The 25,693-nt window shown below is 30.8% G+C and overlaps 1 protein-coding gene and 1 non-coding gene across 2 annotated transcripts; one reads left to right on the forward strand and one right to left on the reverse strand.

Moving 5' to 3' along the window:
• Nucleotides 1–1,123: 1,123 nt before the first annotated feature.
• Nucleotides 1,124–3,681, reverse strand: LOC113859214 (L-ascorbate peroxidase, cytosolic). Its single transcript, XM_027492028.1, has 10 exons — nucleotides 3,541–3,681; nucleotides 3,240–3,370; nucleotides 2,966–3,140; nucleotides 2,809–2,874; nucleotides 2,339–2,387; nucleotides 2,164–2,249; nucleotides 1,958–2,037; nucleotides 1,776–1,878; nucleotides 1,614–1,672; nucleotides 1,124–1,480 (listed from the first exon to the last, which is right to left on the reverse strand). Exons 2-10 carry the CDS (start codon nucleotides 3,356–3,358, stop codon nucleotides 1,465–1,467), a joined length of 753 nt encoding a protein of 250 aa, XP_027347829.1. The 5' UTR covers nucleotides 3,359–3,370; nucleotides 3,541–3,681; the 3' UTR covers nucleotides 1,124–1,464.
• A 20,654-nt stretch (nucleotides 3,682–24,335) lies between these two features.
• On the forward strand, nucleotides 24,336–24,442 carry LOC113860390. Its single transcript, XR_003503843.1, has one exon. It is a non-coding gene; the product is annotated as a small nucleolar RNA R71 (small nucleolar RNA).
• The last annotated feature ends 1,251 nt before the right edge of the window (nucleotides 24,443–25,693 follow it).

Consider the following 25,693-nt stretch of genomic DNA (forward strand, 5'->3'; position numbering starts at 1 on the left):
ATTGACGATGCTCCAAAGAGAACACAAGAAAATGAGAGAATGACCCGAAAGAAAACAGCAAACTTTCATGAAGGCTAAATTACATTTTCTTTATCTTTTCATTGTAATTTTAATTTCGCTATTTTTTTGAATAAGCAAATTTTTTCCTACCATGAATTTTACACTATATAAATTTTAATTTTTATTGAATCTTGCTAATAATGTTAAGAAAATAATAAAAGTTTTATTAAAAAATATGTTGGTGCAATTATATTTTTTGTTAAGGTACATTAATGACACTTTATTTTTATTATTTTCAATTCGTTAACCGTGTCACTAATATTTACATATTATCTTTTATCCAAATATTCAAATTTATGAAATTAAAATAAATTTTAGAATTAGTTAAAGGTTTTTTTGTGCATAATCACATTTTAAATTTAACTAATTTCTATAAAAAAATAAATTGATGAAAATAACCCTTTTTATTATCAATAATATTATTAATTTTATAATATGAAACAAAAAAATAAAAAAATTGATTGAATTAAAATAAATCATTTAATCAATTCAAACGATGATATTAATTATGAAGAATATATTTTTATGAAGAATGCAGAGATAGATATTAATTAGAAAACCAAAAATAATGTCAAAATATATTGTAAACCATAAAAAAATAAAATTATACTCTTCTGTAATATTTAGCTATAGTTAATATTTGCTTTAAAAAAGTACAATAAGTGAAAAAAATAATGATATATTATATGATGTAGGAAGAGAACGGTTGAGCCTTAATTAAATAATTCAGGCAAGGGAATAAATCGCCTCATCAGATTACATGCCTTACACAATTATGTTGAAAAATGAGAAAAATTTCACCATCTTTCATTACTAATAAAAGCATAATTTTCACTTTTTAACACATAAAAGCTTTCATTTTAACTCGACCCAAAATTTGTATTTTTGTGTTTTAACACTAAAAACTCAATATGTTATAATTAATTTCATAATAATTTCTATTTCTATGAAAATTAAATTGAAAATATATTCGTAATTGATCATATCGTTTTAATAATAGTTATTACTAATTAAAAGTTCTTTTATACCTTACAATATGTCAAAATAATAATCATTAAAGGGTATTAAAAAATCAATAATTAGAAAAAGAGCTTGATATGATCTAAAACGGCATATAAAAAAAGTAAATGGCAATACAAACAAAATACGATAATTAACCGGGAAAACGAAGAGGGTACCAAATAAACCGAAATAGTTGATCATTAACACTGAACAATGTTATTTCACAAGAGAGGATTATCAACCACAAATAAAAGCAACGAAACCTCCTATTCAGTTCAGCAAAATGCATTTAAAAGCTATCCCAAATCTGACGAACCCACGTTGGCATCAAAAACCATGTCTAAGAAATTTATGAGAGAAAGAGTATGGGCACCGTGCCCCTCTGACACCCCTAAACGTTGCTTAGGCTTCAGCAAACCTGTGATGTAAAGTTCACAACACTAATAAGCTCCAGATTGATAAGGCGCAACTTGATCGACATTAACAAGGAAAACTTTCTAAAATCATAGTATAGGCTTTAAACAATCGCAACAAGAAATATCAAAACTTACCCAAGCTCAGAAAGCTTTAGGTGAGCCTCTGCGTAATCCGCAAAGAAACCATCTTCATCCTAAAATCATAATTAACAAATCCGGAAAAATTGAACTTATATCAACAAGTCCGTCATTTCAAGATTGCATTTGAAAGTAACGAGATTAAGAGAATGTACCCACCGCGGCATATTTGTCAACAAGAGGGCGGAATGCAGGGTCAGTCAAAAGTGCCTTGTCAGAAGGAAGTTGAAGGAGGCCTTCCTTCTCACCAGTCAACAGCTCCCTAAACATTTAATTAAGTCGATAAGAACTCAACGAGAAAAAGGGCATAGTACAATGCTATATAAGGTTAAAATAATCACTTGAAATATGAGTTGTCGAAAATGAGAGGATTCGTGGTCCAGGGACCCTCAAATCCAGAACGCTCCTTGTGTGCCGCTCCCTACATAATACATTTGGCAGAATTAAGCCGGTCAGGCTACGATTCTCACAACCAAAGCAGTGTCATTATACAATGTGGCTTAAACACACTCAATAACAAGCTTTCAAAATCGTAACAATAACATACAAGAGTGTGACCACCAGATAGAGCAACAATATCCTGGTCGCTAAGCCCCATGGCTTTGCCAAACACATCCCTCAAATGGTCTGAACCTGCAACAATCAAGAACCAAACCCTCAGCAAAACAATTATAAAAAAAAATCGTAAACGTTTTTCCCATTTACAAGTACAGATTACTAACCCTTTGTCGCATCAGGCAAGCGACCCTCAGGTGGTGGCTTAGGCTTGTCCTGGTATAAAAAAGCACAGCCATTAGCATAAAAAACAACAGAAAGAATCGTAACATCACTGTCGCAAATAAAAGTACCCCATCAAATTTATGCACAATAAAAGTACCACATCACTGTCGCAGTTAAAAATTTCACAAAACACGCATTAAAAATTGATCAAGAATGCCTGAAGCAATCTTGTTAAATAAACCCTAAACTCGAATAACTACACAATCACAAAACAGAGTAAAAAAAAGACAAATACAGTTGCCACAAAATATGATGACGATCGTAATCACCTATTTCTGTAACTCTTTCAAAGTCACACAACAGAACGCAAAACGCAATATCACAAACCACGATCACAGAAGCACAGAAAAATCAGCTTTGTTTCCAAAATATTAAAATCATCACAAAATCAACTACAGGATTTTCGGAATACCTCTCTACCAGGGTGGAAAGGGATTTCAGGTCCACCAGTGACCTCAACGGCAACGACACCAGCCAACTGCGTCACCACAACATAGCATTCAGCAAATAATCATTAAATAACAACTTCTCAGATCCAATAAAACAACATTCGAATAAGAAACCCTCACCTGATAGAAATCAGCGTGGCTCAATGTAGGGAACTGCTCCTTAAGTGGCTCCAACAGCCTGACAGCGATGTCAAGCCCACTGTTAGCAGCGTGAGCCAGTTCAGACGGGTGTTTGATGGTTCCAAAAGGACCGCCGGATTTTGTCTTCACGTCATAAGTACCGGCCGAGTGCCATCTACACACACAAAATCAACACAAAAAAGCATCAATAAAACAATCTACAAAGTCAAACTCGCGCATAACAGTGATCGAACAAAGATTAGTGCAAACATACGCTAAACGGAGCATTAAAGGAGCACATCTCTTCTCTGCGACGAAACCTCTAAGCTTCTTCTTGGCCTTGTCAACGGCCTTCTGGTACTCGGCGCTTACGGTAGGGTAAGACTTTCCCATAGCTTAACGATCCTATAGCAAAACCGAAAATCGGTCACATAAAAGATAAATGTGTATGTGAAAGAACAGAAAAAAAAAAAAAAAAGGTCAAAGTCAAAATGCAGATCTACGAACTGAACCTAAAACGTTGATCGGCGATTTAAGAGATTCAGAGTGAGATTTAAGCGATGAAATGAACGAACCTTGAAATCTTAATGAAGAAATGGAGGTATTGGATTAAACCCTAGTGGCACGAGCAGAGCACAAGCCAGGAGTGAGGGAAGTGGTGGAAGGCAAGATACATATAAGGAGGAGAAGCGGAGAAAGTTCTAGTAGATGGATATGAGCCGTTGGATGGTTTAGATCAAGCGATTGTTATTGATTTGGGAATTGATGGTTGGGATGGATCTGCACGTGTAAATGCACGGTGTGGGTTGCGGGGTAGGTGAGGAAAATTTTTGTGACTGACCAGTTAGAAGAAAGAGAGACAGAAAGAGAAAGATTGAAGGAGGGGGTTTTAAAAGGCTGTGGATTAATGTTATTGAAGAGAGTGAAAACGGATTTTGTGGCGTTATGCCATAAGCCCAATTGACTATTATATTTTCGGACCGAAATGACGAGCTCATCCTCGTTGACGGGGAAAATGTTAATTTTTAAAAAATTGTTAATAATAATAAAATTTTATAATTTTATAATTTTAATAATTTTTTATTTATAAATTTTTTAAATTAATAAAATTCATATGAATCTAATTATAACTTTTATATTTATTTTATTTTTAAATAATTTATGCTCCATGATGTTGCAAGGAGTGATCGCGCACTTTTATTTAATGTTTTGAAAAAATATGTTTGGGAGTGAACGTGGATTCAAATCATCAAAACCAATTTTTGGAAAAGATAAAAAGGTTTGGGCGAAACAATTTAACATTGAGGTGGTCTTAAAATAAATAAAAATAAGAATATTTTTACATCAATTTAAAATTTTCAAATAAATTATTTTTAAACTAAAAAATTTAAATATAGAACACTTTATTTTAGTCTACAAAAATATATTACATCAAATTTTATTTATAAAAATAATTCTTTTAATGTGTGTTTAATGAGAAAAGATTTTTTTTTCATTTTAATAAGACTCTTTCTTTTTTTATCTTTTCCTTAATTTAGATGCTTTGCGATTTTTTAGAGGGATCGTGTAAATTTTTGTTCTTGTTTTGATTCTGTTTATTAAACAAAATAATTATTAAAATTTATAATTTTTAATTAAAATATATTAAAATAGATGTTTATGATTGAAACTGGATTTAATGTAGTAAAAATTTTATTCCAAAGGATCTAGATCCGGGTCTAATCACATATAATAAAAATTACATTTTTTTAGAATTAGTCTTAAAAGTTAATAATAAATAATTAACAAAATAAATTTTAAATATTTTATAATTTTAATATATATATATATATATACACACACACACACACACTTAAACTCTATTTTTTAAGACCAAAATTAACAAAACTCATAAAAATTTATATATAGTATGTTTCTATAAAAAAATAACATTTTATTTAATTTAATAGTATTAAATGGTATATTTTTTAAAAATTACTATTTTTTATTTTTTATCATGTAATCTTAAATATACAATAAAAAATTTATTTTAAAATAAATATTTAATTTATTAATATCAATAAAAATGATTATATATTATAAGTTTAATTTTTAATTTTAAAAACATCTAAATCATTAAATATCAAATTTACATCTATGAATTAGATGGATAAATATATTCACTTAATAGATAATTATAACATAAATATTATTATAAATAAAGGTATAAAAATTAATAATTAATACATTTAATTTTTTAATTTTATCTTGTAATTAAAATAAAAATATTTATAATTATTTCTTATAATAATTTTTCTAATGTATGTCTAAGAATATATATATATATATGTAAAAGTTAAAAAGACAATTTTTTATTAAATTTTTTTATCATTTTAAGATTATAAAAATTTGAGTATAATTTTTATAATAATTTAAATCATTTAATACAATATATTTACATGCATTCTTAAACACATTAAAAACTTTTTCATACAAATAAAATAAAATAAAATATAGTCTATCACACTATTTTTTTAGTTGCAAAAATATATGTAAAATTAAATTTTAAAAATTCAAATAATGAATATATTTACTTATATAATAATGGATAGATAATTTAGAATTCAATAATATAAATTTTATCTCGCAATAAAAAAAATTCAGAAGAAAATAATTATTAATATATCTGAAAATAAATATTTATTTATCATAATTTGATAAAAATTATTAATAATAATTTTTTATAAATAAAAATGTAAAAAGTAAATTTCTTGTAAGGTGCATAATAAAATTTCAAAATTTCAAAACTATATGAAAGGTTATAAAAGTAATTGAGGTTTAAAATGATAAACGGAGCAGGTAACCCTCCGTGGCAGAAATAATAAAATACATTGAAACTCCACAGTGTGAACGCTTTCCACTTTCAGAAGATTCCATTTTGGGCAACATTAATGTCACCGATGAGGCATGGCCGCTTCCACACTTCTCTCGCGTAATTTCATTGCCTCTCTGTTGTCCTCGCTGGCTGTGTCTATTATAAAACTCTAATATGTTTGCTATCATTGAGGTAACCAGGTGACGTTGAAATTATTATTTTTTATTTTATTTGCATCTTTTATATTCATATCAACATATTATAATAGCGATGTCAAATTTAATCTTTTAGTTTTAGTGTTAAATATTTTTGTGTGAAGTTATAATAAACGATATTAATATTATATATTTTTTCACATTCTTAGCATTAAACTTCAATTGCCAGTCAAGTATCATCTTGATTTTGAAAGCTTTCAAAAACTGGCACGTAATATCTTACTAAATTATGTATCCACCGTTTATTACCAAAAAAAAAAAAGGGTGAAATTATTTACTCTCATTTTTTTTAAATGTCTATTACTGCATTACAGCTCTCATACATCTACTATTACTCTTCATTTTTTTTATAAAAGTATTTTTGTTATTAATTAATTAACAAAAACCAAATTTTCAAATAAACCTATTTTTGAACAATAATACACTTCATTTTTTGTTATATTATGTATTTATTACTTTATTATTCTACAATAATTTTATTTTAACTCAAACAAGATTATCTGTAGTGAAGAATACATGTGGTATAAAAAATTATATTATACATTTATTATTAACATTTTACTTTAATGGTAAAAATAAATGGTAATACAATTTAAAAAACTTATGTTAAGTAAATACCAAACACAATCTTATGGACGTAATTTTTTTTAAGAGATCCATTAAATCCAGTCCAATAACAACATCTTCAACAGTAGCCTTATCCAATAAGAAAACCCGAAATACGAATCAAAGGTTTCAATTAGGCACCGAATTGGATTGCACACCTCTAAGATATATGACCCAAAACATGTGAATTTGTAATAATTGAAGACAAAATAATAAATGGGAAAATTAACCAAACTTTCGGAAAAAAAAAAAAGAGAAACAATGCTTATAGATCATATGATAAAACATGAATGCTTGTCATCCATTGAATATCACATCAAACTAACATGCCAGCACATGCAATTTGCTACCTGCATAGCCTATGAATTTTAAGGGAATAATAATTTCACATAGTTCTAGCTACAAAATAAGAAGTGATATAGCCGGTGGTCACAAATTCATATTCAACTTTATTTCAAGCATAGTAAAGAAGACTTAATGGTTTAAATAATACTTTTTTAAAAAATAATTATTAAAATAAAATAAAAAAATTATTTTTTGTTTAGAATAAAATTTTGTCACATAAACATGTATTTTGTATTTAAATTAGATAATTTTTTTTATTTTTAATTTAATCATTTTATCTAAAAAAAGGATGAAATACATCAAAACTCATAATGAATTTTGTATAAAATAGAGATAAAATTATAGAAATTCGACACATGTTTAAAACTCGTTAAATTCATCGTAATTTAAGATGAAACTTCGACACATGTTTAAAACTTGTTAAATTTATCGTAATTTAAGATGAAACCATAAGATCTTGACACATGTTAATATCTTAATTTTTTTTGTTTTTATACGAGACAAAAGTGGTGTTACTCCTAGATAACAAGCTATAATTTGTGAATTCAAATCGAAGTGAAGAAGAAAGGGTTCCTAAACTTTTGAAGACTTGAAAAAAAATTTAAGGTTAGTTATAAATTTTAGATATTTTTGAGTATTTTTATTATTGAAAAATTATTAAAATTGATTTTTTTAATTATTTAAATAAATAGAGGTAGTTAAAATTGATGAATATTTAGTAAGTGCTTGCTATGGTGGTTTCACATTTGAGAAGGTATCAGATATCCCTTGTACGTGGCTTAACTTTATTGGTTTAATTAAATTATAATTTATTTTTTATTATAAAAAAAGTCCTTTAATGTTTTTCTTATTATAGATATTTTTTTAAAGAAATAACAAAGAACTCTGAGCTTCTATATGTTCTTCTCTTCCACTTAAGCTTTTGACTAAGTTTTTTTTTTAATATTAATTTTCTAGTTAAATTCTTAAAGACGTTGAAATATAACTTAATTTTGTTGTTGCTGGGTTTGGATTCTAAGTTTAAAGATTCAAAAACTAAAAATGGAGAATACAACAATGCCTTCAATGGTTTTTGCTTCTGTGACCCCTGTGGTATGGTAGGCTCCGTTCATATCCTGGGAAAACCACTGAGAATCTATCTTTAGTAGGTTGTCTATTTGCCTTTCGGCCCTTGAGATAGGAGTTCCTAGCCCCATTTAGCAGTAAACTGTTTGATCTTCTTTCTTCTACAGGCAGATCTTAATAGATAGAAAAGGAAGAACCCAGGTTAATGAATAACGGTCCCATTTTGAATCAAAGTAGCACTGAACTCATACAAAGAACAAAGAAAAAGTGCTTGCTGCTGGTGAAGATGAGGACTTTTCATTCCTAATGAAATCAAATAAACAAGAAGTGAACCTAGCTTATTCAATATCACTGGAGACCTTAATCCTTGCAACAGGTAATTATTAATCAAAGCTTCAAAATTTTTCATAGTTTTAAAGATGAGAAATTTACGAAGGAGGAGCAATATGAGTGGTTGAAGGATTATTTCTATTTTCACCACCTCATTCAACCCTATCTCATGCCTCATTCTTTCTATGTGCATTATATGTTGAAACTAGAGTGCATCATAGATGTTGATTCCTTATGTTGGTGAGCTCCATTCACCTTAGTTAGTCTGACTAGATATGATACCTTTATGTACTCATAATATATTCAGATTAATCTTTTATCTTCATAATTTCACTTTAGTTCTATTTCTGATGACATGTTTTTTCTATTTTTTGAGCAAATTTTCAATACTTCTGTTCTAAATTTAAAAAATTTTCTTATTTTTATTTTAAAATAAAATTGACAAAAAATAACCATACAAAGCAAAATGTCACAATTGTAATAAGAGTGTATTATTACAGGGGAACTAAAAAAATTTCCCTGTTTGAGATGTTCATTAATATTAAAACTTGATGAAAAAACATCATGAAATTATACATGGAGTGGTCTTTTTTGCACTGAAAAAAGAAGCATCAAACTCTTCGAGCAGAAGCGAAAAATGATATAATTAGAAATTTTTTTTTTTTTGGAACTTAGCTTGTTGATTAACTTAGTCTTACTTTTTCAGACATGCTGAACCATTCGAGCCAAATTGTTTTTTCATTGGCATTTTAAGGACGGATGCTTAAGGTTTTTACAAATGCTGGACAACGCATTAAAAAGGGAGATGAGATAAACCATTTGGTGTTTGTATGAAAAAATGTGTTCAAATAATTATCCTAGGAAAGAGTTCTATTCAAAATAACAAATTGTATTAAAGTGTCTTAGATCATTATTATTATTTATTGCATCAGAATTACCTTCCATAGTATTTTAGAATGCTCTCCAAAGTGTAGTTTCATAACAATTGACTTTACTAAGAAAATTAAGAAAAACATAAGAAATAAAAGAAGAATCCTCCTCCTAAAGATACTTAGAAAAGAGAAAAAAAAAATAATAGAAAAAATGAATGTAAAGAGAAATAAAGACATTATTAGCTGAAGAAGGCTCTACAATTGCTTTGTATGTTTGTTGAAGAAACCCTCAAGACTACCCATCGGCCAAAATACTAACAAAAGTTAGAAAACAGGATCATCTAGATAAGATAATCAGGTAAAAAATTATGTCTGAAGACTCTCATTTTATACTGTATTAACATAAGCATCTAAAACAACAAAAGAGAGCAAAGGTCCACAACTCCTTGTTACTGCTAAAAACCTCTAGAACAAGGAGGAGGAAAAAAGAAGAAATTGAAGTTGAGAAGGCAACCATTTCCTCAAAATGTCAAGCATCTTATGTCACAACTTCTTTTCAATAGCTATTATGTAATTTTGTCTTCATATTTTGTACTTATATTCAATATTATGGAAATAGAAGTTTATTGTTTTTAAGCTTGAAAATTATTAATTAGTCAATCCATTTATTAGATTGGTTAACATGACTTTAAAGCATAACTGCTTTTATGTTAGTGAATCTAAAATATTTCTTTTCATGTTTATTTTCTTTGTAATTTGTATTCATTGTGGGACATGTAATCATGATTATGCTGTTAAAATTGTAACAGATGATAGTCAATTACATGAGTTCACAGAATAATATGCGCAAGTCTCTATCTTTTTTTTTTTTTCTGTCTTTAAAAAGCCTTAATTTATGTCAAGTGATTGACTCTGCTTTAATTTATGGCCTTACACAAAGTTATTTTTCTCTGTTGACAACATCACAAAGTTATATATAAAGTCCAAAAGTAAAAAATAATATAATCTAAAATATGCATAACAAATAAAAAATTACATCTACCAAAAATTTCTATTAAACAATATAAATTAATAATTTAAGATATTATCATCAGGATATGAAAAATAATAATATAATGATTTACATCTATTCTTTAATCTTTTCTAAATGTTCAAATGACCTTATGATTATATTGTTACATATTATGTTGTAAGGTTTTAAAGTCAACTTCAAGGCAATCTGTAATCTTGTTCCATCGTCAACCTGTAAACAAAATCGCATATCAATAATTGTTTATTATTGGATTATAATTGCAAACTATCATTAAAAAAATTAATCTTACATGTATTCTATATTCATTCACATCCATTTGCATCATCTAACTTGCTACCCAAATACCACAATCATTCATGCATTTATAGACGTACCAGGATTAAATTTTACTTTTTATTAAACAACTGTAAATAGTCAATGGATTAAAGTATAATAAATTACACTTACAAGTCAAGTCTTTGAATGCCTATCTCTTTCGGTTGCACATTTCTATATTCTAAGATTAAATATCTATTTGGCAAGTCATAATTGTAAAAGGATTCATGTTAGAGTAGTTCTTCTATATATAGCCTACAAGATCCAAATTTTATTTCTTCCACTAAAAATATTAAATTAGTGAAATTGTACAAATAACGATGGTAGATAATAGTTATCACTTTCTTAACACTTCTCTTACGTGACTTTGTTTTTGATGGAACTAGAAATAAGTCAAGCACAACTAGCTCTCTTTTCAAGATGTTAATAACAATTAAGAATCAATGAATGTTTTCTTCATTTATAGGGACAAATATCTATTTATATACAAAAAATAATAATCACCATATTGTTAAGAATAAATAAAATAAGTATTAAAAATTTTTCTATCGCTTGTCACCTTTGATATGAAATCAACTTTACGCATAAAAGAATGTTTATAATATTCCATCAACTCATTTGGATGTTTAGTCTACGAAAGAACATATTGCTATCGATTTAAAAATATGTTAGCATTGTTACCCAAAAAAAAAATTGTATTTAGATTGAATAAATTCATTGGTAAAAAAAATAAAAATAAAAGAACAAGTCAAACCATACGATTTAAAAATTGTATTTAAAATTTATTGTGAATTTTATATTTTTAGTTATATAAACAATTAAAACATAACACAATAAATTTGTAATATTAACATAAAATATAACATTTTAACTCTGAATTAAGTTTGACTGTTATATTTAATTTTTATATATTTCATTTGTTTCAAACATTTTTCTCTATGTACTTTATAATTTTATGAGTATAAAGTCTAATTCTTCACAATTAAAGGACATATAATCTGATAAAGATAAATGTTAGTGTTTAAAATGTTATAAAGAAAATATTTGTGTAGGTATGAATATTAATTCTCGTACCCATCAAAAGTTTCATGAGCATTTATTTTCTAAAACTTGATATATACATACAATATTGAAATAAACATTATTAAAATGTTAAAATACAAATGAAAAACTAGAAAAACATGAAACCAATATAAAGTTAATATTCACATCCCAAAATGATATTAGTCATAATCAAGTAAAAGAAATATATCTATTGTAGCAGTGTGATGACTCTTTCTTATTTTCTTGCATACTGTGAACATCACCATTCTATAGAAAAGAAAATTACTCATAAGAAATTACATAAAAGTAGGAATTTTTTTTTTAAAAAGGAACTTCTAAAATATAACAAACCTGTGAATGGGCTTTGAGTCATGACGATGATGGACGCTATTATAGACATATGACCACGTATCTGTCAGAGGCTGTTAACAAGGTTTTGAATGGTGCAAGAAACTTACCTATAACAGCTCTGATCAAATGCATATACGAACGAATGGTTGAATATTTTGTGAACCGTGGAGAGGATGAAATCAATGACCTGAATGGTGATAAGAGGTTTTGTTCAAAACTAACGCTAAAATGCAAAAATCAAGCTGAAGCATCTTCACATCAAGTGAGAAGATATGATATAGAAAGAACAAAATTTGAAATTGAAGAGACCTTTAATCCTATTGCACAAAGGTAACAAATGGACTATTGTTTTGTGTAGAAGATATTGTGAATGTGGAAGATTTCAGACATATCAATTTCCATGCTCACATGTGATTGCTGCCCGTGCATCACTAAGTATTGACTTTTGGCAGCACGTTGATGATGTTTGCTCTGTGCAAAATGTCTTCAATGCATATTCATCATAGTGGTTCCCCCTGGGAAATGACAATAATGTTTTTACACGCAATGAGTGAAATTTAATTCCTGATGAGACGAGAATTAGAAGTAAGGGAAGACCAAAATCAACTCGAATTAGGAATGAAATGGATTGGATTGAGTCACAAAGTAGGCATAGATGTAGTAATTGTCATAAAATTGGTCACAATGTACGTCAATGTACTTCTATATCACCTAATGAGTAGTATATCAACATGGTTCTATATCACCTAATGAGTAGTATATCAGTATGGTTCTTTGTAATTTATTTATTTGACAATATGTTCATTATGACCCTACTTTTTATAAGAAATATGCAGAAAATAAGTAAATGTAAATCAAACGGTGTATAAAATTAAACAAAGTACCATATGTCATAAAACATCTAGTAAAGCTACAAAAGATGGAACAAGAACAATATCTAATATATTACATAAGAAATATGTATAACTAGTAAATCAAGAAAGTCAAGCTCTATTCTCGTGTGATTGTTCAGGCTGATGTGGGGTCAATATGCACTCTCTAGGCCGATCTCTGGCTCCACGATGTTAGTTACGACGTACCTTTAGAGGTGAAACATCTAAGGCTGCTTTGAAGTTAGCATTCAAATCTATTCCATGACTATATGAGGTATCATATGAGGTCCCAGTTACAAAATCTAGTGCTAGTGGTGGTGGTGTTAGAATAGTTGTGTCACAAATGGTAATGGACATGGGATATAACACTTTGTGGTGATGAATGGTGATTGAGGGGTCTGTGGCGGATGTTGTATGGCCTGAGATGAGTGGAAATATGTAGGTGCACTAACATGCTGTGTGTGGAAAGGAAACTGTGACGGAACATAGAAGACTTCATCAGGACGCTTAGGTATGGGTAGAAGAGACTAGTTTGTCGCTTGTACCTCTGTGCGTCTACACTATAATCCCCTGCCTTTCTATAACTGGATCCTCAGTATTATCACTCTGTATCGGAGGCTCGGATGAAGAAATAGGTTCCATAATGCAGTTCAAATCATTCTTCAAAACTAGCATAGACTGACACAAGTCTCGCATCTCATTAAAGGTGAAAGAATCATGGCCATCAGTCATCAAGTAGTGGGCTCTCTCAAAACCATTACCCTACAAAATAATTTTTTTGTATGTTAACAATATCATTACAAATCAACAACACAAAACATAATATCATACACTTACACAAGTAATGATGAGACAGTTGCATCTCTTATCATCCAACTTCTAGTGCGAGCTTTATAGCACCGTATATACTTAGAGTTGGAACTTAGCTGACCAATCTGGGGGTCAGTAGTCATGATCCAATCTCTCCTTCTCTCTCAAATGTCTAATACATCCTTCGGCTTCTCTTGCCAATTCTCTGATGTCTTCCCTCATAGGGTCAAGTCATGTAGTGCATTTGGGTGATATGGACCACGAGGTATATGTTGAACCATACCAAATTCCCGCATTACTCGATCTGATTGGTTTCACTCACACACTTGAAAACATTTCAGAGGCACTACAACCCTCCACAAATCCATCCCCTCACGACATTGACAAATAGCTAAAAGTGTGATTGATGCTGACATTGACAAATAATATAGACTACTGTAGAGATATGCAGCTGAACTTAAACAAAGAAGTGCAGACAATACTTGTGTGATCAGGGTTTTTAGGCCTTTTTTGGAGATTTTGTCAAGGTTTGGAAGTGTCTACATGTGCCTTGAAGGTCCAAAATTAGCCTTTAAGAAGGCATGTCGGCGATTGATAGGGGTGGATAGTTGTCACTTAAAAAACAAATTTGATGACCAGCTTTTGATTGCTGTTGAGAGAGACCCAAATGATCAAAAAGGGATCTTGGAAGACCTAAAAAATTGAAAAGAAGGGAATGTGATGAGATTAATCCAAATCTGACAAGATTGACAAGAGATATTGGTAAGTATAAGTGTAAAAGATGTGGTGTACAAGGTCATAACACAAGAACAAGTCCACAGCTAGCACCACCACAACCAACAGACAGTAAAGCTCAATACCTTCTCCACCTATAGCAGCAGATGTACAACCATTTTTACCAGTCCAGAAAAAGGTATATGTATTAGCATCATCATTTTATGACTTTAGTAAAATTGCTAATGATTTACCTTTACAGGAAAAAATGGTGCCAACAAGACCATGTATGGGACTAACCACAAGATCTAGTGCAAAAGCATAGGGAACATCTACTGTTGTAGAGATGAATCAAGCCATTGCTACAGATCTGAATGAAGGGCTAATTCCACCATCTTTATCAACTCCACCAAGTCAACCAACTAGATCTTAATAAAGACTGTGTTTTTTGAGAGGGAGAATAGTACTTTATGTTATATTGTATTGGAAGTAATATAACTTTATTTTAAACAATGTGTAGCAGTTTACTTTAAGTTAGTATTCATGTGAATGAGAAACCTTTTATGGACCACTTTCTGTATCTTTTGATTACATTAAACAATGTGCAGCATGCGCACCTTTTGGAACCGTTGTATGTGGATGTCTTATTTTCACACATTTTCTAATCTATCTCATAGGTACTGTTATGTAACACTAATTTTATGGAGGTAGTTAATAAGTAATCACAACAGTACATTAATTGTGAATTATTGTCAACTAAGTTCAGTTTTTGCAATGAATACAACCAAATTTAATAGGCTGAACAGAATCAAGAACACAGTGAATAGAGTCATGAGCATAATGATAAATGCTTTCTATACTTGATCTTATAATGTAATTCATGAATGATATACACGGGCAAGAAAGATCAAAAAGTGAGAGCTTAAAAGATATTGTGAATTGAAGTAAGAGAAGAACCATAGATATACATGGGCAAGTACACTCGCATGTATATGAACATGTACCTCACTGGTTGTATCAATCGAAGCACATAATCAGAACCAAAGATATACACGGGCAAGTACACGCCCGTGTACATGAATGTGTACCTCACTAGTCACGTCAATTAAAACACATCATCAAAACCAGAGATGTACATGGTCAAGGTACATGACTGTGTACATGTGCATGTACTTTTCATAAAAGCTGTGAAGGGTAAATGTTAGAGACTAGAAATGTATACTGTCAAAGTACATGGCCGTGTACATTGGGTATGTACTTTTAATGTACGTCAAAATTGAACTTTTGTGAGAAAATGAGCCCTTGGACTACTCTACCTTTTTGCAATATTAGATTTGAATGAAGATTGTATTTTTTGGGAACCATTTTGGGAGGGGAAATAGTACTTTATGTTATATTGTATTAGGAGTAATGTAACTTTATTTTAAACAATTTGTAGCAGCTTACTTTAAGTTAGTATTCATGTGAATATGAACCCTTTTATGGACCACTTTCTGTACCTTTTGATTACATTAAACAATGTGCAACACAAATCTTATGTTGTTGAACCAAATTCAACAGGCTAAATAGAATAAAAAACATAGTGAACAGAGTCATAAGCATAAATCTTATGTCATTGAATTCATTCAACCATATTCAAAACAACTTTCACTCCATTGAATTACAAACTGTCAACATTTAAAACTTTCCTACCAACAACATTCATTGTTACTACAATGCTCACAATGGTAATGAAAAACCAAAGTACAATCACTTAACATCCTAAAATCTTCACCCTATTTCTCTTAACAACAATCTTTTTCTTTTTGGAGGATATTTTAAGCTTTGTTAATGCAAGTTGTTGGTGGAGATCATGACATTCTTGCTGAAGTCTCACAATTTCTTCTTTGGTTTTTGCCATTTTCTCCTCAGTTGCTTTTTCAACCTCCATTAAATCACTAATTTTTGCTTTCAACTCTTGAATTGTATTGATTTCTTTCAACATAATAGACTCATTGTCCCTATCTACAGACTCTTTAACCCAACAAAAATAATTGCAAGAATTAGGTTCCTGCAAACCAAATACAAATAAATTTGTAAACACAATCACAAATCCAGAACAAATACAACCAGTTAAAATTACATTCCAATCAGAGCATCTCCAAAACCTTCTATTAAAATTATCCTTGCTCTGTGAGATTAAAATTATAACGGGCTTCTTACATTTTCAAGTTACAGCTCGTGCAGAAGATAAGCACAATGAACCATCCACACTACTCATTTCGTCAAGACGAAGAATCGAAGCAGAACCCCATATGGATAACGACAACACATGATAGAGAATCCTAACCTTCTTTTTCCTTTTCTGCATCTTCTTCCTTTCGAGTTCGTCTTAAATGTCTTCGTTCTGTGCTTCTTTTTCAATTAGGGTTTTAGATTTGGCCTTTTTTCTCTCACATCACTCAAAACGCAACGTTTAGATTAAAATTTAAAAATACTGATGTGGAATCCGACATGTTGGTTTAATGGTAAGGTGGATGAGAGATCTCGATGGTGACATGTCAAACTGTTAGCCATGTCATCATTTAACTGACAGAGATTAACGTCAGGTATAAATTAAAAAAAAATTAGTTAGGTATTAAAATTTTAAAAAAATTCTGAGGTAGTCTTTTGAAATTAGCCCTATTTGGAGGTAGTTAAAAGGTATTTAAACCTTTTTAATATAAATATTACTGTACAATTTAATTTTAGAAATTCTGGTTATTTTATATATTTCTATAAAATTACCAAATCATTTTAATTAAATTTTTAATCTAAATATTACTATAAAAAAAATTTAATGAATAATATTTTATGTATTGTTATAAAATTTTAATTTTTAATCTAAATTTTACTATAAAAATTTTTCTTATCAATAAAATTTTATAAATTTATTTATTAAATTGCAATTTTTATTCTAAATATTACATTACAAATATTTCTATTTATAAAAAATATAAAAAATAAATATATTAAAAATGGAAAAACCTATTTGGTAGATTTTTTGGCGGATGTGGCGATTTCTGGCGAGGGAGGGTTCCAGCAGCAGCGGCAGGTTGTCTAGACGACGACGTCCCTCCGACGATCAGCTACTACTTATCTTCTCTGTTCATGATGATGGTTTAGCATGTTGCCGGTTCTCCCAACATTCTCAAACTTTCAATAAAAGAACACTGTCACTCGCTGCAAACCAAGCAGATCTGGACACGGTTCTGCAATGGATGATGAAGTTCAGTGTGGGTCAGTGAACGACAAAAATGGTGGAATAGCTTCTCGAACCACAGAGGGGAGAAGGGAAGAGGGAGACGCAGTTACCGTTGCTCCACCGACACGTGGCCCAATCAGTGTGTTTCATCCTTGAGTCAAACGAAAAGGTGATTTCGTAGGGACAAAACAAGCTGATTAGGCCACGTGTCGCAGTAAAAAAGTTAAATTCAATTTTTTTTTGGATTTTTGTCTCTTTTTTATATGAAACTGTGTACACATGTCACTTACCTACTTAATTCGTCTCTCTTTTAGACGAAATAATTAAATTAAAAACAAAAAAATAATTTTGTCTAGTTTAAATACAAAATATCTACTTATGTGATAAAAATTTGCCCCAAATAGAAAATAAGTTTTTATTTTTAGTTTTATTTTGATAATTGCTTTTTTAAAAATGCATTATTTAAATCATTAAGCCTATAAAGAATAAATTAGAACAAAAGGAATGAGCACAAATAAGTCACCAGCCAATAGACAAGTTGTAGAAAATAATACATAACTAGAGAGAAATTCATGCATTTTCACTATTACAATATATTAAACAACACCAACTTATTTTAAAAATATTTCAATAATACAGTCATAAAGTTTAAATATGATATAGGAAGTTAGATCCGAAATATTTATAAGGTTAAATAAATAAAAATTAAAAAGACTTATGACCTTAAAAAACCATAAACTCAAAATAAAAAAGTGTAGGGTAAAAGCCCAAAAACTTAAAGTAACAAGTTCAAAAAAGAAAAATTGTACGTTTGCATTTACAATATATTAATTAGTATATAAGAAAAAGGATGTTACTTCAAAATTGTTAAGATATTTTACATGTAAAGAAAACATTCAATCTTAAACTCAATATCTCAAGTTCATATTCTAATAGCTCTGGACTGTAATATTGTAAATAATTCATTTTATCAAGATAATATATATATAATAGATCCAGTAGAAAAAAAAAAGAGGTAAAAATTTGTTTCACTTGTTATTTTATGGAATGGTGAAGACTAATATATATACAAGCCCTAAAATACTCTGAATAGCTCTTTATAATTAATGTAAAGAATTAAGAGAAATCATAGTACATATAATTAGGTTTTTAAACTTATGCTTGATACAACAATGCTCCTATGATCATGATACATAACATTTCTGCCAATACTTCCCCTTGAATTAGTACATAAAGATTTGAAATGTCCAACTTGTCAAAAAGATGAACAAATTGTTGGCACTTAAAGGCGTTGGTCAAAATGCCAGCTTGTTGGTTGGTAGTGTTAATTGTATTATTTCTCTTCTCTAACGGTTACTTTTCTAATTGTTACTTAATTATTTTTTGTAATTAGTTAGTTAGGTTAGAACTAACTAAGTTGGTTGGTTAGACTCTTTTCTTAACTCTTGTATATATGCTTATTTCTTCTCATCAATAATATCAACGAATCATTCTAGTCCTTTTTGCATTTTTTTGTTTTCTCTAAGTTTCTTCATGCTCATTGCTACCTTGGGATAAATTTTTAAAGATTCATTCATAGTTTAGAAGAGCTTTGACATGGGATTAGACCCCTTTTTCTAGGGGCTTTGTTGCGCATGTCTAAAACTTGAATATGTGTGATTGAGGCTTCGATTCTTCATATTGAAGAGTTGATCTTTACTTCTTCATCGCATTCAATTTCTTTGATTTTCGTCTTTTTGTTTCTATTCATGGCGAATTGTGTGATAGATTCTTCTAGCCCTTATTTCTTGCATGTGAACAAAAATCCTGGAGCATCGATAGCTCCTGTTCCCTTAAATGGAGGAAATCATTATTTCTAGTCTAGATTTGTGACTATAGGATTGAAGTTGAAAAATAAAATGAAGTTTGTTGATGGAACCCTACGTAAACCAGATAGTGATGATGCAATGTTCAATGTTTGAGAAAGATGTAATATGATGGTGTTGCCTTGGATTATACATTCTTTAGACACTTCTATTGCACAAAGTGTTCTATGGGTGGACACTACTACTAAGGTCTGGAAAGACCTTAAAGATAGGTACTATTAGGGAGATGTTTTCAGCATTTTTGAAATTCAGGAAGAAATCTATGCACTTAAGCAAGGACATTCTACTGTTACTATTACTACTTATTTCACTCAATCACAACGATTATGGTAAGAGTTAAAAAATTTTAGGTCTATTCCTGCTTGTACCTATAAGGTGAAATGCAATTGTCAATTGGTTCCTACCATAAAAGGTTATAAAGAAAGTGATCATGTTATTAGATTTTTGAAGGGATTCAATTATCAATATTCTACTGTAGGTCCTAAATTATGCTCATAGATCCTCTACCAACATTGAGCAAATTATAGATCCTGTTAAAGTTTTTTCTTTGCTAGTTTAGCAAGAAAGGCAATTTGGTGTTTCTGTTTTTGATTCTCAAACTTTAATGACTTCTAGTGGAGATACTAGAAGAGGCAATTATAGAGGAGGTCATGGTCAAATGAGTTACTCAAGAGGTCGAGGTCAGGGAGGCAGAGGACAGAACAACAAATTGTGTTCATATTGTGGAAGAATTGGGCATACTGTTGATACATTTTATAGGAAACATGGTTTTCCCCCATACTTCAAGTAGAATTATACTGCTAATAATTATGTTTTGGAAGAAGTTGATGATGATGCTGATGAAAGAGTCTGTGACTTCCTTAAAAGAAGTGAAAGATGTGCCTAATTTAAGTTTTACTCCATGCCAGCATAAGGCTTTGCCAGCATTACTCCAACAACCTATATCCCATACTGTCAATTAAATGGTTTCAAATAGTCAAGATAAAAACATTAACTCACAGCTATCAGGTTTGGTCTACTCTTTGGCAAAATTCACAAACTCCAACTCTTGGATTATTGATACAGGGGCTACTGATCATGTAAGTAATTCCTTAGAATTGTTTCACACACATAAACAAATTAGATCTATCCTCATTAGATTACCTGATGGTAGTAAGGTTACTACTTTAATTTCAGGAACTATATTTTCACAAAACAGTTATACGTGATAGATGTTTTACTAATTCCTTCTCTTAGTTTTAATTTGATTTCAATTTCTAAACTCACAAAAAATCTTGCTTGTAAACTCATTTTTTTCTTTTGATAACTATCATATTTAAGATTATTTTACCTTGAAGATGATTGGTGCACCTAACCTATATTCAGACCTCTATGTGATGAGTCCCTCCAAACTTCCAGATTTCTCTTAACATTGGATCCACAACTTCTGCTCTTATGATGACAATTCTTGGCATCTTAGGTTTGGTCATCCTTCACATGATTAACTCCAATATTTAAAAACCATTTACTTGTTTATCTCTTGTAATAAAACCACAAATTCGTATAATGTATGTTACTATTAGCAACACTATAACTAGTGATATTTTTCAAATAATACAAATTGATATTTAGGGACCCTTTTCTATTCCTTTTGTCTTTGGACATAGATATTTGATAAGTTTGTATTTAGACCCTCTTTTATAGCCCATATATTCATGTTTGGTCTTTATTTTATTCAAATTTTACACTTATTTATATGTTAATTGTGCAGTTTAGTATGAAGAGGCCACAAGTGAATTTTGGGTATGTTTTAGGCCAAAATTGATGGAAGATTAGTGCACAGTAGTTAACATGCCCAGACCTTTTTAACAAGCACGAGGGTGCTTTGAGCCCATGCACGGCTGTGCAAGGGTCATGCTAAAGGCCTTGCACGACCGTGCTCATCTGCAGGAAACTCAATTATGAAGAGTTTTTAGGGTTTTCAAACCAAATAAAAGAGGGACCTTAGGCATCTTGTATGAGATCATTTTTATATCTTTTGTTTTGCTCTCTGATACACCTCTCATCTTGTCTCTCTTGTACGGGATTGTTGGCATACTCTTGGCGAAACTTAAAGCTTTGAGCGACCGTACTTGAAGACCAGAAACTCATCTCATTCTAGTTATTTTTTTCTATGGCTGTGTGTATCTCAAACATGTTGAAGGCCAAGAATAAAAATCCTATTATGTCTCAATCACATTAAAAACATGCAATTAAAAAGTGAAGTCTTAAGTCAGTTCCATGTCAAGTTCTAGAGCATAAATCCTAAGGAGATAATCATACAAAACAATGAGGAAAGGGGTAAAATTAATTAAATTAAGATAAAAATCCCCTTTAAGGTTCAAAACTCACATCTGTGGGTTAAAGTTTAATGTAGAGCATAAATGTAAGGAACTTAGCTAATTATTAGTTTCCAAATGAAAGTATAATGCCAATACTAATCACTCAACATGCTATTTTATCTGAAAAAAAATTGGGTTCAATGAGAAAAAATGTTTTAAATTATCCTGAACAGATAGCATAGACACTTACAGATAGCATAGACACTTTACTCAAGAATATGCAATAACAATCATATAATTAGGAAGTACTCCCCCATACTTAAAGCAAAACATTGTCCGTAATGTTTGAAAACAATCAAATTAAAAGCATGCAAAGAGGGCAATTGAACAAAAAAAAGAGGTTCCCTGATAATTTTTGGCGCGACGACTTCAAGTGAGAGAGCAAGGCCATGCTGAAATCTGAAGCATGCCCATGCGTACGATGTAACGCTTCTCTCACAACTGCGACTGAATGCCATGTATGGGATGAGCACGGGCGTGCTTTCAGATCAGAGCTAAAAAATATGTGTGGAATAATCAACTCAGTTCGTGCAATCTTTCAATATGCTTATTCTTTATTCTAAAAATAAAATAATAATAGCAAAATTAAAATAATCAAAAAGAAATAAAATTTAAATAAAATAAAAGATACATGTTGCCTCTTGAGAGCGCTTGTTTAACGTCATGAGCCTGACGTTCTTGTTAAATTATGGTGGGAAAAAGGCATGAGTTTCAGAGGCGACTCCCTTGATATGTAATCGTCTCCCCAATAACTTTGTCTCCCCAACATCTATTACATCAAAAAAAGTATTCATAAGATGGGGATTAGAATAAAGAGAAGAAAATTTAAGCTCTAAATTATATTGCTTCCTCCTTGGCCTTCTTATGGTTCCATGCTTCACATAAAGTGGAGGAGGAGAAGCAATACCCACAGTGCTCACAAAATGACAGGACTCTTAGCTAGAAGGGTACTTGAAAGAATTGAAAACTTGAAATACAAGTTCCTAATCATCTTGCCTAATTGTGAGCTTCCTTTCTTGTACGTTTATGATGACCTTTGTAGTAGCCAAGAACGGTCTCCCAAGTATGATGGGAACATCATCATCTTCCTCCATGTCAAGCACTACAAAGTCAGTCAAAAATATAAACTCACTAACTTTTATAAGTACATTCTCCATTATGCCTTTAGGGTATGTGATTGACCTATCTGTCAGCTGAAGTGACATGCATGTCGACTTAGGTGTATGCATTCTAAGCTTCTTGAAAAGAGAATAAAGCATAAGGTTAATACTTGCTCCTAAATCACATAGAGCCTTACGAATATGAGTTTTTCCAATCATGCAAGGAATAATAATACTCCTTGGGTCCTTAAGCTTAGGTAGAAGCTTTTTAAGGACTATAGCTGAGCACTCCTGGGTGAGCCTCACAATTTCATGTGCTCTCAACTTTCTCTTATTGGTCAAAATCTCCTTTAAAAATTTAGCATATTTTGGCATTTTTGAGATAACATCAATGAAAGACATATTGATGTGCACTTTGCCCAATAAGTCTAAGAACTTGTGAAACTCTTCATCATAAGGAGGGTGACCTTGCAGCCACTGTGGAAAAGGTATTTTAGGTTCATAGGACCTTGGTTGAACAAAAGTTTCTTCCTTCTTTTTATTTTCAGGCTTCATGCTTGTAGCACAACCTTGCTCATAGTGATGCATGGTCGTGTTGTGATAATTGTCATAGGCGTGCTTGTATAAGCACGGTTGTGCTTCAATTTCAGCAGGGGCATGCTCATTAGTAAGCATGGGCGTACATGTGCCTCTGTTCTACAATTCTTGTAATTTCTTTCCACTTCTAAGGGTGATGGCATTGCATTACTCCCTTGGATTAGGTTCAGGTTGAGATGGTAGTGCTCCCATCACTCTTTGACTCAGAATGTTCGTAATTTGCTCCAATTGTGCATTAATCTTAGAAGAGTTGACTTGTATTTTAAATTTGACCTCTGCGAACTTTTTATCAATTTTCTCAATATGCTGGTCCAACTTGGATTCAATCTGTGTCATCCTTTTATCAGAGTTGGATTGAGATCTAGGGGTTTCTCTTCTTCCTCCTTGATTTTGCATATAGGGAAGGCGATAGACGCTTAAATTTTGACTTCCAAAGTCATTTCTCCAAGAGTTAGGAGGATTACTCCTCCATCCTGAATTGTGATTGCCCATGAAATTTGCCTCCTCTTACTTAAATTCTGGGCTTGCAGGAGCTCTTACAGGTTAGTCTTGAGCCTTCATTTGGTTCATTAGTGCGCTGCTGCTCTCTGCTTAGTAGACTCGGGCAGTTTTTTTCCTCTTGATGTTGTAAGAGTCAGCAGTGTGCCACTGAAAACTGAAAGATGTCATCTCATCTATTAGCTTGTATGCATCATCTAGATCTTTTCTTATAAAGGACCCTCCTGCTGAGATATCAATTATAGCCCTAGTGGTAATTGATAGGCCACTGTAAAAGATTTGCACCTGTCTCCATGTCGAGAAATCATGATAAGGACACCTCCTTAAAATCTTTCCAAATCGCTCCTATGCCTCGAACAAGGATTCTACTTCATATTATTGGAAGCAACATATCTCTGTCATAAGTTTTGAAGACCTTGATAGAGGAAAGTATTTTCTCAAGAATTGTTGAGTGAGGTCCTCCCAAGTTGTAATGGAATTGGCTGGGAGTGAGGCGAACCAAGCATTCATCTTTTCAGATACCTTGAACGGGAAAAGACGAAGTCAAATAACATCGTTGGAGACTCCATTATATTTGATGATATTCGTCAATCGGATGAACTTTATCAGATAGAGATTGGGGTCTTTGTTAGGCATGCCTCCAAATTGTATGGAGTTCTGGACCATGGTTATGAGTGCTGGTTTAAGTTCAAAATTGTTGGCCTCCACATTAGGGGCCACGATACTTCTAGGGGTGCCTCTAGCAGTAGGTGTCATGTAATCTTGAATTGATCTTCTTCCCTTTGCCATTCTTTGCTCTCTCACTTCTTTTCTTTGTCTACGCATTGTTCTCTCAATTTCGGATCAAATAAACAAGCTGTAGAGCACTTAGAACGAGTGAGCATACATTAGAAAGAATTATGAAATAAGATAAAAATTAAAATAAAATAAAAACAAAAATTTTAAAATAAATAAATTAATAATAAACAAAAATAGAATTAAAATAAAGTAAAACACAAATTGCTCAAATGAAATAAATTTAAGATTTTCTTAATATTGAAAAAGCAATCCCCGACAATGGTCATGTTGTAAGAAGTAATAAAGGGTTCTTAAATTAAGTTCCCGAAATATCGTCGCACAATGATTGATTTTAACTATTAAGAATTTTCTAATTCAATTGTTTAAGCTTTAAAAATATGAAATTAATTAGAAAAAAATTTATAAAATCAGTTATAAAACTAAGAGTAAGGAATACAATGCATGTCTTGGTTAAACTTATCGGAGAGGAACCTAGGGCATATGAGTTTTCTTATTCAATCATTTATGTTATTTTTTTGTTTAACTCTAAATCTAATTTTCTTGTAATTACTAATCATTCATGCGAATACTATTAATATCCAATGGTCATGCACTATTAATATTTTTTCTCCAAATTAACATATTCAATGGTCATGCAAGAAATTGAATTAAGAAAGCTTAAGGAGCCTATGAACTTGTTAATTTAATAACGATTAGAAGAGAAAGATTGGTTTGGTCTACCTAATCCTTTGTTTCTTTTTATCCTATAGATCTATTAATTAACCGAGGTACGGTTGCTTGACGATATAATTAATTTGGGATTAAGAAAGAAGCGTAATAGGGTAAAATCTAATCACAAAACGGAAATCAAATGTAGATTCA

The sequence above is a fragment of the Abrus precatorius genome, unplaced genomic scaffold (genome assembly GCF_003935025.1).
Source record: "Abrus precatorius isolate BTA unplaced genomic scaffold, Abrus_2018 Scaffold2, whole genome shotgun sequence".
Classification (NCBI taxonomy): Eukaryota; Viridiplantae; Streptophyta; class Magnoliopsida; order Fabales; family Fabaceae; genus Abrus; species Abrus precatorius.